Source organism: Opisthocomus hoazin, chromosome 7 (assembly GCF_030867145.1).
Source record: "Opisthocomus hoazin isolate bOpiHoa1 chromosome 7, bOpiHoa1.hap1, whole genome shotgun sequence".
NCBI lineage: Eukaryota > Metazoa > Chordata > Aves > Opisthocomiformes > Opisthocomidae > Opisthocomus > Opisthocomus hoazin.
In genome coordinates, this window is record NC_134420.1 from 38292954 (window position 1) to 38306175 (window position 13222).

The 13222-nt window shown below is 34.8% G+C and overlaps 1 protein-coding gene across 5 annotated transcripts in view; it reads right to left on the minus strand.

Moving 5' to 3' along the window:
- RYR3 (ryanodine receptor 3) overlaps window positions 1-13222 on the minus strand; it is a 246915-nt gene that overhangs the window by 130483 nt on the left and 103210 nt on the right. For all 5 annotated transcript variants that reach the window (XM_075426096.1, XM_075426095.1, XM_075426093.1 and 2 more), the window contains 9 exons: window positions 11372-11564; window positions 7233-7449; window positions 6918-7022; window positions 5322-5425; window positions 4785-4868; window positions 3089-3248; window positions 2518-2665; window positions 1373-1578; window positions 490-664 (listed from right to left, as the gene is read on the minus strand). In XM_075426096.1, coding sequence (XP_075282211.1) covers window positions 490-664; window positions 1373-1578; window positions 2518-2665; window positions 3089-3248; window positions 4785-4868; window positions 5322-5425; window positions 6918-7022; window positions 7233-7449; window positions 11372-11564 — 1392 coding nt within the window. The remainder of the gene's footprint in view (window positions 1-489; window positions 665-1372; window positions 1579-2517; window positions 2666-3088; window positions 3249-4784; window positions 4869-5321; window positions 5426-6917; window positions 7023-7232; window positions 7450-11371; window positions 11565-13222) is intronic.

A 13222-nucleotide genomic window follows, 5' to 3' on the forward strand; every position in this document is an offset into this window, starting at 1 on the left:
GGAAAAAATATTACAAATCAGACACAATTTTTGTTGCAAAGATTTGATCTTTTGGTGCAGCGTCTCACCACATAGTACTCATTTTGTCCTTCACAGACAAGAACTGAATACGTGTGTGCTCCCGTGAGATCAGAGACTACATTTTCAGCTTTTGGGAGTTTTTCAAGGTGCTTGTTATGACCATTTCTTCTGAATGCTGAAGTTCAGTCCTGTGAGTAAGCCTAGCAAGGCTCGAAGAAACTTTACCCGTTCTGATTGCTGAAATCCCATTAATCTCTACTTGTGGTTAAAGGAAAAAAATAAATCAATTTGTGCCATATAAGCATTCTTAAAATAAATTTTTATGAAGTTAATGGGTAGCATAGTCTGAAGGCTCACATCACTGAAATACAATTTCTCAGGTCACTAAGCCATTATGACTGACTAGTTTTTATGGGTTTTGTTTTGTTTTGTGTTCTCATAGCCATGTAAGTATAAAAAGAAAATTACCACTTTCTATTCCAAAGTCAGCAAATGCGAGTTCTGAACCTTTACTGGTTATGAGCAGCTCTCCATTCAGAGTAAAGATAATTGATTTGTCATCCAAGTTTATCATACAACCAACCACGTCTCCTGGTTGCCAGCTTCGTCCAAAGAATCCACTGCCTTGATGCCAACGCTGGCCCTAAACAAAAAACAAGTAAACACCATGCTAAAATTAAAAAATAAAACACAAAATAAATAAAGTAAAACAAACAAATATTTTGCCTTCCAGGATCTCAAAACAATTTGCAAACAGTACTGATCATGGCTTTCAGGTAATTAATTTAATTATTTAATTAGTTATTTCACATAAACTAAGGCACCCTAACTTCAGTTATATGCAAACAGCAGTTTAGAACCTTTAAAAATGATAACCTCTGTTCACTGGATCCCGCTCTGCACGTGCAGTATCATTATCATTCTTCACGTCCATTAGGAGTCAAGTTTGGGAAGAAAGAATGTGCAGAAAGCAGAAAAGGCAGAAAAGGGAAAACAGAACTGTAGTTCTCTCTTCCAGTCCTTGACGAAAACTTTCTTTTATTTTTGTACAACACGATTTATTAAAAAACAAGAGAAGTGAATGCTGTATTTTGTTTATGCTTATGACAGACTTCTTTAGTCAGTTGTGTACATCCTAGAAAGACAGATATAAACCGACACACCTTTCTTAGCATAATTTCAGTGACCAAAACTGAAATGCAGATACTATCTGACATGAAACAGAGCTCAGAGATATCTTTATATGAATCAAAAATATTCCAGCAGTTCAACTGGAGTATACAGAGAAAATCCATACTGTAGTTCTCTGCCCAGCCTGTTCATAGGTCAAAAAAGATAAAGAAGTACTGACTTTGCTTCCTTCGAATACAAATGCTTGGTCATCAGCTCCCAACTCTACGTCAGGTCGACAGCCTGGCCTGGCCCAGCCAACACGCATATCTCCACCCGTCACAGCTTCAAATTCAAAGTACCACTTTCCAGACTTCACTGCATAAGACTGTTCTACTCTGAAAAATCGTATCTTGTCAATGCTGACTTTTTCCACTGTTTGGTCAGCTGTAAAAATAAACAGAGATAAAAACCCCAACTTTTATAATTAGATGAAAGTATAACTGCCACTGTTTAGCTTTTCATCTGTCCCCAGTATTTTCTATCTTTGAAAACAGCCACTATCTACTATCGCATGTTTAAGAACCTTCACAGTAAATGATAAAAAAGGAGAAACAGTAATCAGCATACAGAGGCTAGCACATTCTAATGCCATACACAACGAGTGATTATCTGCTATTTAGAATCAGAATATTTCAAAGTATCATTCATTGCAGAGCCCCAAACACCAAACTGACTAGAGGAAAGCTCAGAAGTGTAAAATCACTACATGCAATACAATCCAATGCAGTAATGCAGTATTACAATACAATAAAATACTTTCCTGTAGAAGTCAATGCATTTAGAACAGCTAAAAAAATGATCAGAAGTTTTGTTTCAGTTTGGATTTTTGTCAAAAAATTACAGTGGTATAGCAAATATGAAGAAAAGCTTCTAAAAACATTTATGCTCCTGATTTCAATTAAATAAAATTATTGAACTTGGTGTACTTCTTTGACTACTACTTAAGAACTGAGTTTGACTTCAAGTAATCAAACCCAATCTAAACACTACATAAAAAAATTATTTTAAATGAGTCCCGAATTATTTTCTTCTTTCATTATTTCCAACTGAAAACCAGTATGTCCCCTCACACTCCAGAATTTCTCCAATCTAAAATCATGGAAATTAGAACTATCGTATCATTAACTACAATCTTTAAAAAAATGTATCTAAGAAATTTACAAATTGTTTATAAAGTATATTTGCACCTTTCATTGAAGTCCACTGCAAAAATACACTACTATTAACTCATATCATATGTTTTCCCTATCTATTTCAGTGTTTTATGCTCTTTCCCCAGAATTGAGAGGAAAAAAGGTCATGATTCTTATTGAAAGTACATACCTATCTCTTGGTCAGGTGGCTCAATATTATAACCATAGCCCGCAAATGTTCTAACAGCTTCACGGAGGCTATCTCTGTTTGATTTTTTAGTACGTTCATCTAATAATGCATATGGCACTAGCCGAGGATTACGTTTGTTCTTAAGATCCTAAAAGGGGTTATAAAACAGAACAAGAAGAAAACTATGTTTAAACAACAAAAAGATTTTATATAATGAGACAGAGTGTATTATGAAATAATGTTAAGAATACAGGAGAGAAACAATATTGATGAAGAACAGTTTCATGAATGCAAGTCCAATTGTTAATAAAATTAAAAACTTGAAGACAAGAATCAAAGAGAATTATGGAAATATATTCTCATATATCCTGCAGCACAGCCATGAAGGTCTGACAGTCTGACAATCTACTCAGACTTGCACGGGAAAACCTTCTTTTCCAGCTCCCCACCCCTCCTAACTTTTCCAGACATTACATGACATCCAGTATTTACCCTCTTCACACTGCCAACTGATGTTCTAGAAAAGAAAATCTCATGTTCTTATACCAAATACACCTAAAGAAACCCTTACCTGTTGAATGCCATAGGTCCATCCTTGCTTTATTCTGTCTTTTGCCCAGACATTATGTGCATTTTCTGCTAGTCTGTCAACTAGAAATTCTTGAGAAGGTAACAATTTCACTTCAGAAAGATCAAGAGGGGCAGGTTTATATCCATTTGACATCATGTAACTGTAGGTCAACAAAGGAAAACGGAGAGTCAAGATACTCCACTGACGGTACTGAAAGTTTTCTATGTGGCATTCATAAGGTGGGGTTCACTTTCTCTTTCCACTTTTCAATCTCCCACTTTCCTATTTGTTTGAAAAAATCCTGCATTGCATTTGCTCACTGACTAGGATATAAACTGTATTCTAGCAGAGTCCCATTTTCCACCTAATTCCACCCTATCTAATTAAATGTGACCCAGATCCCTATGTGCAACCCTAAATAGTTGCTATGAAAAAGTCAAATTGCTATTAAATGAGCACTCTCTACATTTTCACTATATTTGTCATTTAAACCTTTCAAGTAATTTATATTTTAAAGATCGGCATGACGACTTCTTATGAAATTATGTTTTATGCATTATTAAGTATGGTATTTTTTATATACTAGTTTGTAAAGATTGTGTTACCATTTTTCCAACCGAAAACATCTTTTAATTATTGTTCTTTCCACTTTTTCACTGAATAATTTTTTTAGTAGTTTTTTAGTAGTAGATATTGCCCTCTCCAACTCTTCCACATAGTATAAAGACTACTCTGCTGTTTTAGATATATACAGACTCTCTCTCCCTCAGATCAGACCTTTGCCAGCTGTCAGCATGATACATGTAGGCAGTACATATTTTAAGAAGAGTCAGAAACTAAGATTTATTTGTTCTGTTATTGAAGACAATAGTACCCAAATCACTGTTACTGTCTTCAAGTTTTGTTGCAGGACAGGACTTTCATCTGTCCCAGGATGACTACAGAATCCCCACAGACAAGGCTAAAATACAGATGTAATCCTTGATTAATCTTCACCACTTTTGGGGTGATTACTACTGATGACTTCAAGATGTCTAAAAAAGATCATTCAACTATTTTAGCTCCGACTGCCTTAGTTTAGCTACCAAATAAAAAATAAAGCAAAAACCTAGTTGTATTTTATGCAATAGTCTAGACATGTACATTTCCTAGAAATGTGCGACATTGTAAGAATAGTAATTTTCGAATTTTTTCTCTTCTTTAGAGCAATGCATTAATAATGTCTCTGGAAGTGTGTGTATATTGAACAAAACTTTTCTTGGAGGGGAGGGAAGGAGGGAAGGATTTTGGTGCAAACCAAAATAGAAGTTATTGGAAAATGGTATACCCTCTTTCAAGGAGATCAATTTACTGTCATGTACATATACTATTCTTTGCTATGTGATAGAAAAGCACTGAAATGTTGCTTTTAACTTTGGAATATCTATTCTAAGATCACATAACAGAGATACAATTGCATGTGGTGTAAGTATGTGACTATTTGTGTGTCTGTGAATCGCTCCACAAGGTGATGTAATACTGCACTATTCAGTCAACCACCATCACAGGCAAAGTAATGGACCAACAATGTGCTCTGTAAATCCATACCGGATACGTAGTTCATACCTAGTATTATTCAAATGACCTTACAATATTTTTGTTTAATTGATACCCTGTAGTTACCAGTAATATGTAATAGTTATCATAAGGTACATACTTTTTAGGAAGTTTGACTTTTTTAAGATCTTCCTCAGCGGCTGGGTGAGCATGAACAATGTGGCATCCAAGGGCCAAAAGGGTTCTGCCAATATAAAAAAATAGCAGTAGTGAAAAATAGCATAATAATACTCACCCATATTATACATTTCTTTTGGTTTTAGTATAAATACGCAGAACTAATGACATTTAAAAACCATGGAAGTCATTCAAAATAATGGAATTTCAAAGCCCAAATATTTTAACTTATCAAAAATAATAAATAAAACCATCAAAGTCTAAAACAGTACAAATCTGTGGCTTGGAAGTTATGCCACTTATTAAAACCAACAGGATATGGTGTTATATTTTTCTTTGTATCTCTGTAGAGGCAAGATTTTTCTAAATAGATTTGCACATGTCCCTGGAACTTCTAGCAAAGTTAGCAGAACACACTTTGAATCAGACATTCTAATGTTTTTATATCTTACAACAGTATGAAGTGCTTGAATAAAAATTTTTTAAAAACTCTTTATTTTCTTTTAAATTTAAAGCTCACTTGAGGGTTTCAGTTGACATTTGTAGATTATAATTCTTCTCTGTCTCAGGTAATTTTGAGAATTCCACAAGACAAGGATGATGCCTTTTATTATCATCCCGTATCTGTAACAAAGCAACAGAAAAGAGTGCTTTCCTGACACCAGATTCAACCCAGAATCAGAGTAAAAAACTAGCTAATTCTTTGCAATAATACATTGTAAACAATACCATTTATCTTTACTCAATGACAGTTATTCATCATATAAATGAACTTTCCCATCATTCATTTATAATGCACACCATAAGTACTCCTCCATAACTAACAAAACAAGAAAATATAGAGCTATTTCATGTGTTCTGCATAAATACACGAAACACAAGACAGCAACCCTGTAAACTCAATTAACATTTCTGCCGAATGCCTGAGCAATGTATGCTCAATAGAGCACAATCTGATCTATTGCACACATTCTCACTGAAACAGAATCATTTGGCAATGTTTTCCAAATTTACTGGAATAATAAAGCAGAGCTATCTTTTTCTGATATCTACATAAGTCTTTGAATACTTATCTGACTCTTAATTAAACAAGCTCTTTCACTCAAGGCCAAGTGCTCCTATCCTGATGGCAACTAATAGTCATGGCATTTCACATACAAAAACATATGTCAATTGCCAAAGCTCAGAAACATTAAAAAAGTTAGTACAACTCAGAATTTCAATAGCTATGACTTTTTAGCAGATAGTATAATAAAGTTAGTGAAGAAAAAGGTAAATCAAGTCCATAAGTAAAAAAAGCAGAAAATAAGAACAGGAAAAAGATTCTCCTGAGGTAGGATACAGTTGTGATGGGCACATGGAGGACTACCCCAGTAAATCTGAATTTGAAAAGCAAGACAAAATAATCTAAATTTGAGACAGAATACACTCTTTAGAATTTTATATTACTAGGGGAAGGTAAAATATAATAATATAATATTCTGAATATAATATTCTTGGCCTGCCCTTTTAACTGTTTTTCCTTTGGTGACATCCGTTGGGCAAGGAATGCCTTGTCATATGCATTAAAACAATGTTGACCAGATGGCCTTATTCTCTTCAAGCTGTAGGTTACACCACGCTATAAGGAATCATTATAATGAGAAGTTTTAACTGTAACTAAATAAAAAAACTGAGCTATGAGGAATTCGAACATTTACAAAAGTCACCACAACCCTGCCTCCATTATCTACAGAACTAAATTTCCACAACAGACTTTTTGCTTGTTATCTCTTTGATCCCCAACACTAGAGTAACCAAAGAGTTAGCTGAGGGGTTACTCACTATGTGTATGATTTTCAGTAGAATTCCATCTCGTTAGAGCTAGTATGTTTCTCAATTATGATATTTTTTCAAATGATCAATTACTTACAGTGCTGAAATATGTACCTTCTTTATATTCCAAATTTGCCTTCTAATCACTATCACTGTATCCTGCCAGCTTACATGTTCATCTGTTGTCAGTAATGTATAGACCACGATTAAATACTCTGTTCAACTTCCAAGTCCAGATTTTCTGGTAGGAGACTTAACCTAATATAGGTGACTGTAACCTTACAGGTCATTCAAAACATACCTTGCCATACGTCCAGCCCAGTTCTATTTTATTCATTCCCCACAGTTCATGGATATTTTCAGCTAGCTTGTCCCTGATCTTTTCAAGATGAAAAGGAAGAGCAATCTAAGAAAAGAGCATAACAACTCCAGAAATAAGAAAAGGTTCTAGTTACCACACCTTGTAGATCCAAAATCATCTAATTCAGTTAAATTCACCACAACACACAAATGATGACTTGCTAAGAAAGCGGGCAAGCTAGCTTAGTTTTTATATTGTGAATTTAACTTCTGTTAAAACATATTTTACAATCCCATTATTGGATACTTAACATACCTGAGTGGTGTCTATTGGACAAGGGATAAAGGAAGCTTGGGACAGGAATTGTGTTGTACCCAGCAAATCCCTCACTCCATCAGAATCTCTCTTATATTCTTTCACTGGTTCCAGTTTCATCTTCTCTTTTGGAAGCAACGCTTCATAACAGGGAGCATAGCCAGCAGGAGGTAGAAATTTAAACTCTCCATGACGTCCACCCAATAAGAAGCGAACCCTGCACAATTTTCAATGAAGAAATTATACTCTTAAATAATCCACATATACTAACATTATAAATACATCATTTAGAAACTTAAAACATTTATTTGCATAGCATTTACAAAAATGCAGGTATATCTCATACTTTGATAAACATCAAAGACTTACCAAGCATTCATGCTGGCAGATACTATCAATAACACCATCCACTACTCACTATTTTTTATTAAATATGTTTTGGTCAAAGCAAAACTAATAATTCAATGCAGTAGCATATTTTAAAAAACAACGTTTCTTACTTAAAATCAAATGGTTGTAAATTGTGAAATTTTAAAAGCATTGAAATGATTTGGAAATGCAAATCTAATTTAAATTGGTCTTTACTCTAAAAAATCCCATAAGGACTATTCATATACCACTTAAAAGTTTTAAAGTAACTTCTCAGTGCACTCACGCAGGCAGTTGGCACATGAGAAAAAAACCCAGAGAATATGGTGAAAAATCCCCACTATAATCATAATACATAAATCAAGCAAACAAAATTATACCAAATACTACAACTTGGAATGAGTTTCAGAAGCATAACTAAGGTTCCTATAAAGCCCCTAACATTTTCTGTTTCTCCTCAGATATGTATTCTTCATATAAATCTAAGAGTATACCAGGAAGAACAACAAAGACAAAAACTGTCCAACTTCATACTTCTGTCCTCATGTAAGCAAACTCTATAGGTAAACAACCACAGAAAATTAAGAACAATTGTTATCTCTAGGAAATAGACCATACATTTGTTGTGATGAAGTGACCAGAAGCAGCCTATATCACCATTTATATACATTTCTAGAAACACTAGAACTATCAGATCAACACATTTCATTAATAATACTAAAAGAGGAGTAAAATGAAGACACACAGTTTTTCTGAAACAGGATGTACATAAGCACATGTCACATATATCTAAAATGGTTCAATGTCCACAAGTAATATATTATTATTGATTCTTTCTATTAAGCTTGAACTATATAATTGCATTTTAAAAATACATTGTTTAAAATTGAATGATCCCAAGGCAGCTAAATATTTGAGATGCCAACTTTGAGCTCAGACTTCTCTTTATGGCAAGCTGCCACACAGATCAAAATACTTTAAAAATAAAAAGGAGGTCAATTTTATTTTAAGACCCAGAAGTCTAACTTCCTAAATAGATAAAAGTCAAAGAAAATCACAATGAAAAAACTCTCATGCAATTCTTCCCTTGCTGACCTCACCCCAGTAAATAGCTCCTTGCTTCCTGCCAACTTGGTCAATTTTTCTGAGTTGTAGCAAACCATTCAATCTCACCTGACCTTTATGATGCTCTCATTCCTTCCGAGGCCTGTTTTCTCCCTACTCTTCGCCACAGTATCTAAGCCTCCACAGAGGCTATATCCTCCTAATGCTGCACAATCTCTTTTAAAAACCTGAACACTCCCAAGAAGCTGTGTCTTTATGTCTCATTTTAAAGGAAATGTTCAGATCTTTCAACTTCAAAACTTGCTTTAATTTCTCTGACTTTAACCTTAAAAAGAATGCTCCTGAAAGTCAAGTATAAAGTAATATAACTCCTAAAAGACAGATAGAAGTAGTTAAACAGATCGATTTAGGTTAATTACTGCTCCTTTTGCTTCATTTTGGAGTTAGGCTGTACATAGGAAACAGCATCTACGTTCTAGCAATTTGCTAACAGCTATACTTCATTTTTGTAGCCTCAATGATAAGACTATGCTAAATATTTTTATGCTTACTACAAAGGCTGTCTATGAAAGACAATACCCCCATGATAACAGCATTTAATGTACCTCATGTTTAATTACTAAAAGTACCAGGCAATTACTTTTAAGATGCTGACTTTTCATGTCAACACATCCAGACCCCTAACTTCCCTAAAAACATGTTGGCAGGCTCATGTAAAGTTAATCTCATATTCCATTTCTTTATCTGCATTAATACCCTTTTTAAGAGGATGTTAAAAAAATCTGAATAGAAGAAAAAAAAAAAGAATTCTCAACGCAGAGTTGCTGTCTAAATTCCTTGATTATTTGAATGGCCATATTGTAGTACTACAAGCAGAGCTCATGACATCATTGGTAGAAGGAGCAAAAAATTGATAGATAGGGAGAAAATGCCTACAGTAAAAAACAGAATAACAGACAGTGTGGGTAACACCCCTAAACAAGGGTTTAGAGAGGAAAAACTGATGGAATGATGAAGCAGACCCAGAATCAGAGACTGAGAAAGTCACAGAAAGCAGAGAAAAAGCAGATAAGCCACAACAGAAGTAGAAACATAAGAGTTTGTGCCCAGTGCAGAACACTTTTCTCCACTGATGAACTCGGGATTCCCACATAATAACATTTCTCTGATATTAACAGACACAGAAGATGACATATAACCTGCTACTGCCATCATCTACTTTTATCTACAAGGGAAAATGCTCTCACAAAATATGTAAACAAAATGAAATAAGAATGAAGAAAAATAATTACACCAGTTTATGCAGATTTCTTACAAAAAAAGTAATCAACCTTTTCAAAAGCTCTTCTACCAATGCAGCTACATAGTAGGGTCTTTCCCAGAGAATAAGTGAAAATTGATTTATTAAGCCTTTCCCAGGCCTCCTTCATTCCTTTATATATCCTTTATTTCTTTATTCTGTTTGGCCTCTGTTAGTATTCTCACTTGGGAGTTTCTCTTAAGCATGAGATGCTCAAAGTATTTATGTATTGATCACAGAAGGAAAAGGCCACAGAGAACTAGTTGTCTGATATATTTCCCCTCAGAGAAACAAAGATTTCTCTTGTCTTAATTGCCAAATGTATGAACCGTTTATAACCTGAGCTTTCTTTCACTTATGAAAGCTATATAGTGTCTATTCTGGCCACATCGAAACTTTATTTCTCAAAAATTACCATGTGTAAGAGAAACCCTCCTCTAAATAAAAGCCAGCCCCCTCTGCATCTTTTCACTCCTTCACCACAATCTCTTACTCCTCTCCTGATTATTTCTTCTAAGTTTGGCAGTTTCTAGCAGCTATTGACATCTAGACCCTTAGCGTTTTTTCATGGTGAAAAATTTTCACAACTTATCCATATTTTATGCAGAAATCATTCCCCGCTTACAAAAGACAGAAAAATGCCAACCTTTCTTACTGAAGAATTGTTCTGAATTATCTTTACGTCCTTCCTTCCCAAAAACATTGCCTGTCAATACCAGCTATAAGATGAACTGAACAAAATTGGTCATGTTATAACAACAGTGCAAGAGCTAGTCTTTTGTTGATGTGTCAGCTTTGTAACATTAACACAAGTATTTTGGCCACTTTAGTAGACCAACATTTGCAGAAGATTTTCTGAACAAGTTAAAGGTAAGATAACAATAGAAGCCTGAAAATGGTTAGGTGAGAATCTCAGTATTTTAGCTACAAATCCGGTAAGAAATAGGCAATATCAGCAATGAGATTCCAAAACTGCTCATCAGTTCATTGTGTTTTCTACTGTGAATACAGTATCAGTTTTCATGATGATTTAGGTTTTTTACTTCATGCTGAGAAAGCCAGTGAGAATTATAATTGGTTCCAAATGTGGTGCTGTGTTTCTCATGTGCTTTTTTTTCCACTGATAATTGGAATGAGACAAAATTAATTTGCCCTAGGTCACCAAATACCCATAAAATTATAATTTTCAGATGCTGTGACTTGGTCAAATTGCTAACAGGCTCACATTTCACCTTTAAGTGAAGTCATCACTAAACAAATCAGCACTTGCCTGTTTTCTTCCCTCTCAGCTGCTGGTTGGGTAGAACCGAAACAACAACAGAGAACAAATCATACATAAATTTGGACAATATTTTGTGTGACAAGACAGCAAAGAAAACAACAATTAAAATTAAATTGTACTTACTTTACACCTGCTGATAAGCTTACAACAGGGAAGAAAAACCCTTCTGTACCGAAGTTCTCAAACATTCCTTGCACAGGCTGTCCATTAATGCGGAATGAAATGCTGGGTACACCTAAATCCAAGCAGCAGCTAACCACATCATCAGATGCTAATAAATGCTGATTGACAGATGCTACAGCTCGGGATACTCGACCTAGGATAAAAGTATTCTGTAATCAGAAGCTTTAAGTAGACTCTCATAGGTTTAACAATGAAATTATTTCCTCAAAAACACCATGAAGTATTTTGTTTGTAGTCATGAAGACATGATCTTGCCTTCATCTGTTTTATGAATGGTTCTGCTTTTAGAGACAGTGAGTCAACATTCTTCAAACTGTTGTGTGGCAGAAAAGTGCATAAACTAAGCAAATCACTTGAGACCTCTGACACTGTTTGCAAGACAGAACATGCTCAGCTGAAATCACGCAAGTTCACACTGTAGCCTTATGCAAGAGTACTGCGGCACAGTAAATGATGCCCTCTTTATAAAGCTAACATTTATATATCCTTTTTTTTTTTCTTTAGTTATTTGTGAAATACCGGATTCACTTCTCTGTGAATATTCATTGGTGAGACACTGGAACAGGTTCCCCAGAGAAGCTGTAGACGCCCCTCCCTGGAAGTGTTCAAGGCCAGGTTGGATAGGGCTCTGAGCAACCTGATCTAGCACAAGGTGTCCCTGCCCATGGCAGGGGGGTTGGATTAGTTGATCTTTAAAGGTCCCTTCCAACCCAAACCATTCTATGATTCTATAATTCTACTGGAGCTGTGATTTATGACCAACATCCAGGTTTACAGTATCAAGAGGCAGAATGGTATACTGAGTTATCAAAAAATGGATTCAGACTTCAATGTGCCAGGTTTTCTTTATCAACTACTGCCATACAGTAAACAAAAGGAGCTTCACTTTCCCTGCCTGGGAAGGTGAAACCTTACAGCTATACATAGGGCTCAGCAATTACAATAAAAATTAACTAGAGACAATATACCTGAAGTACTCTAACTATACACTTTTACAGATAACTGCAGTTTTTTCACTGCACTTGAGTATCTGAGTATATTTTTAGCCAAGGAATATCTCTTCAGAATTCCTTTCAAAACAATTCCCTTGAAAACATTGTATTTTAGCTGCAAAGCAAGTCTAATTAAACAGTTAAGCACTATTCCAAATTACTGTGTTTGGAACTTCTTAAGAACAAGTTAACTGTTCAGGACAGTTTAAGCACTCTGAATTTTCCCTTACTGCAGGAGATGAGATTTAAGAGACTATCCAGCATTGTATTTCTGAGTTTCAATTAGTGTTTAATTTCGTATTAATGATTTATTCAGCCATTCCTAATGGACTATGTTACAGATGTCTCCCAGCCTACTTCCAAAAATCATTATTTCTGTCATTTGAGATTTATTCAGTAGTGCTGAAAGAAAATACTGAATTATGTGTGCACACACAGAGAGATATTTTATATATTAAATCCTACGCTAGAACAATGCTAATATAATTGAAAAGTCAAACACACTCAAATCAGGAAATGTTAGAATTAAGGCCATAAAATTGTACATATTTATGCAAACTGTATTTACAACACACCTTTTAATTTCATGACCCCACACCATTCTTTTCCGAGCAATTAAAGAGTACTTCGCTATATATGGTGTTTCCAGGCGCTAATAAATATGGGGAAAATAATGATTTTGCCTACATGCCTTGAATAGTATACAGTAAATAAAGCACAGGCCACAAATTGAAGAAGCTAAAAAATAGCCTTCATTTACTGTACGCAAGAGAGATCTGGAAGGAAAAATAACATGCTA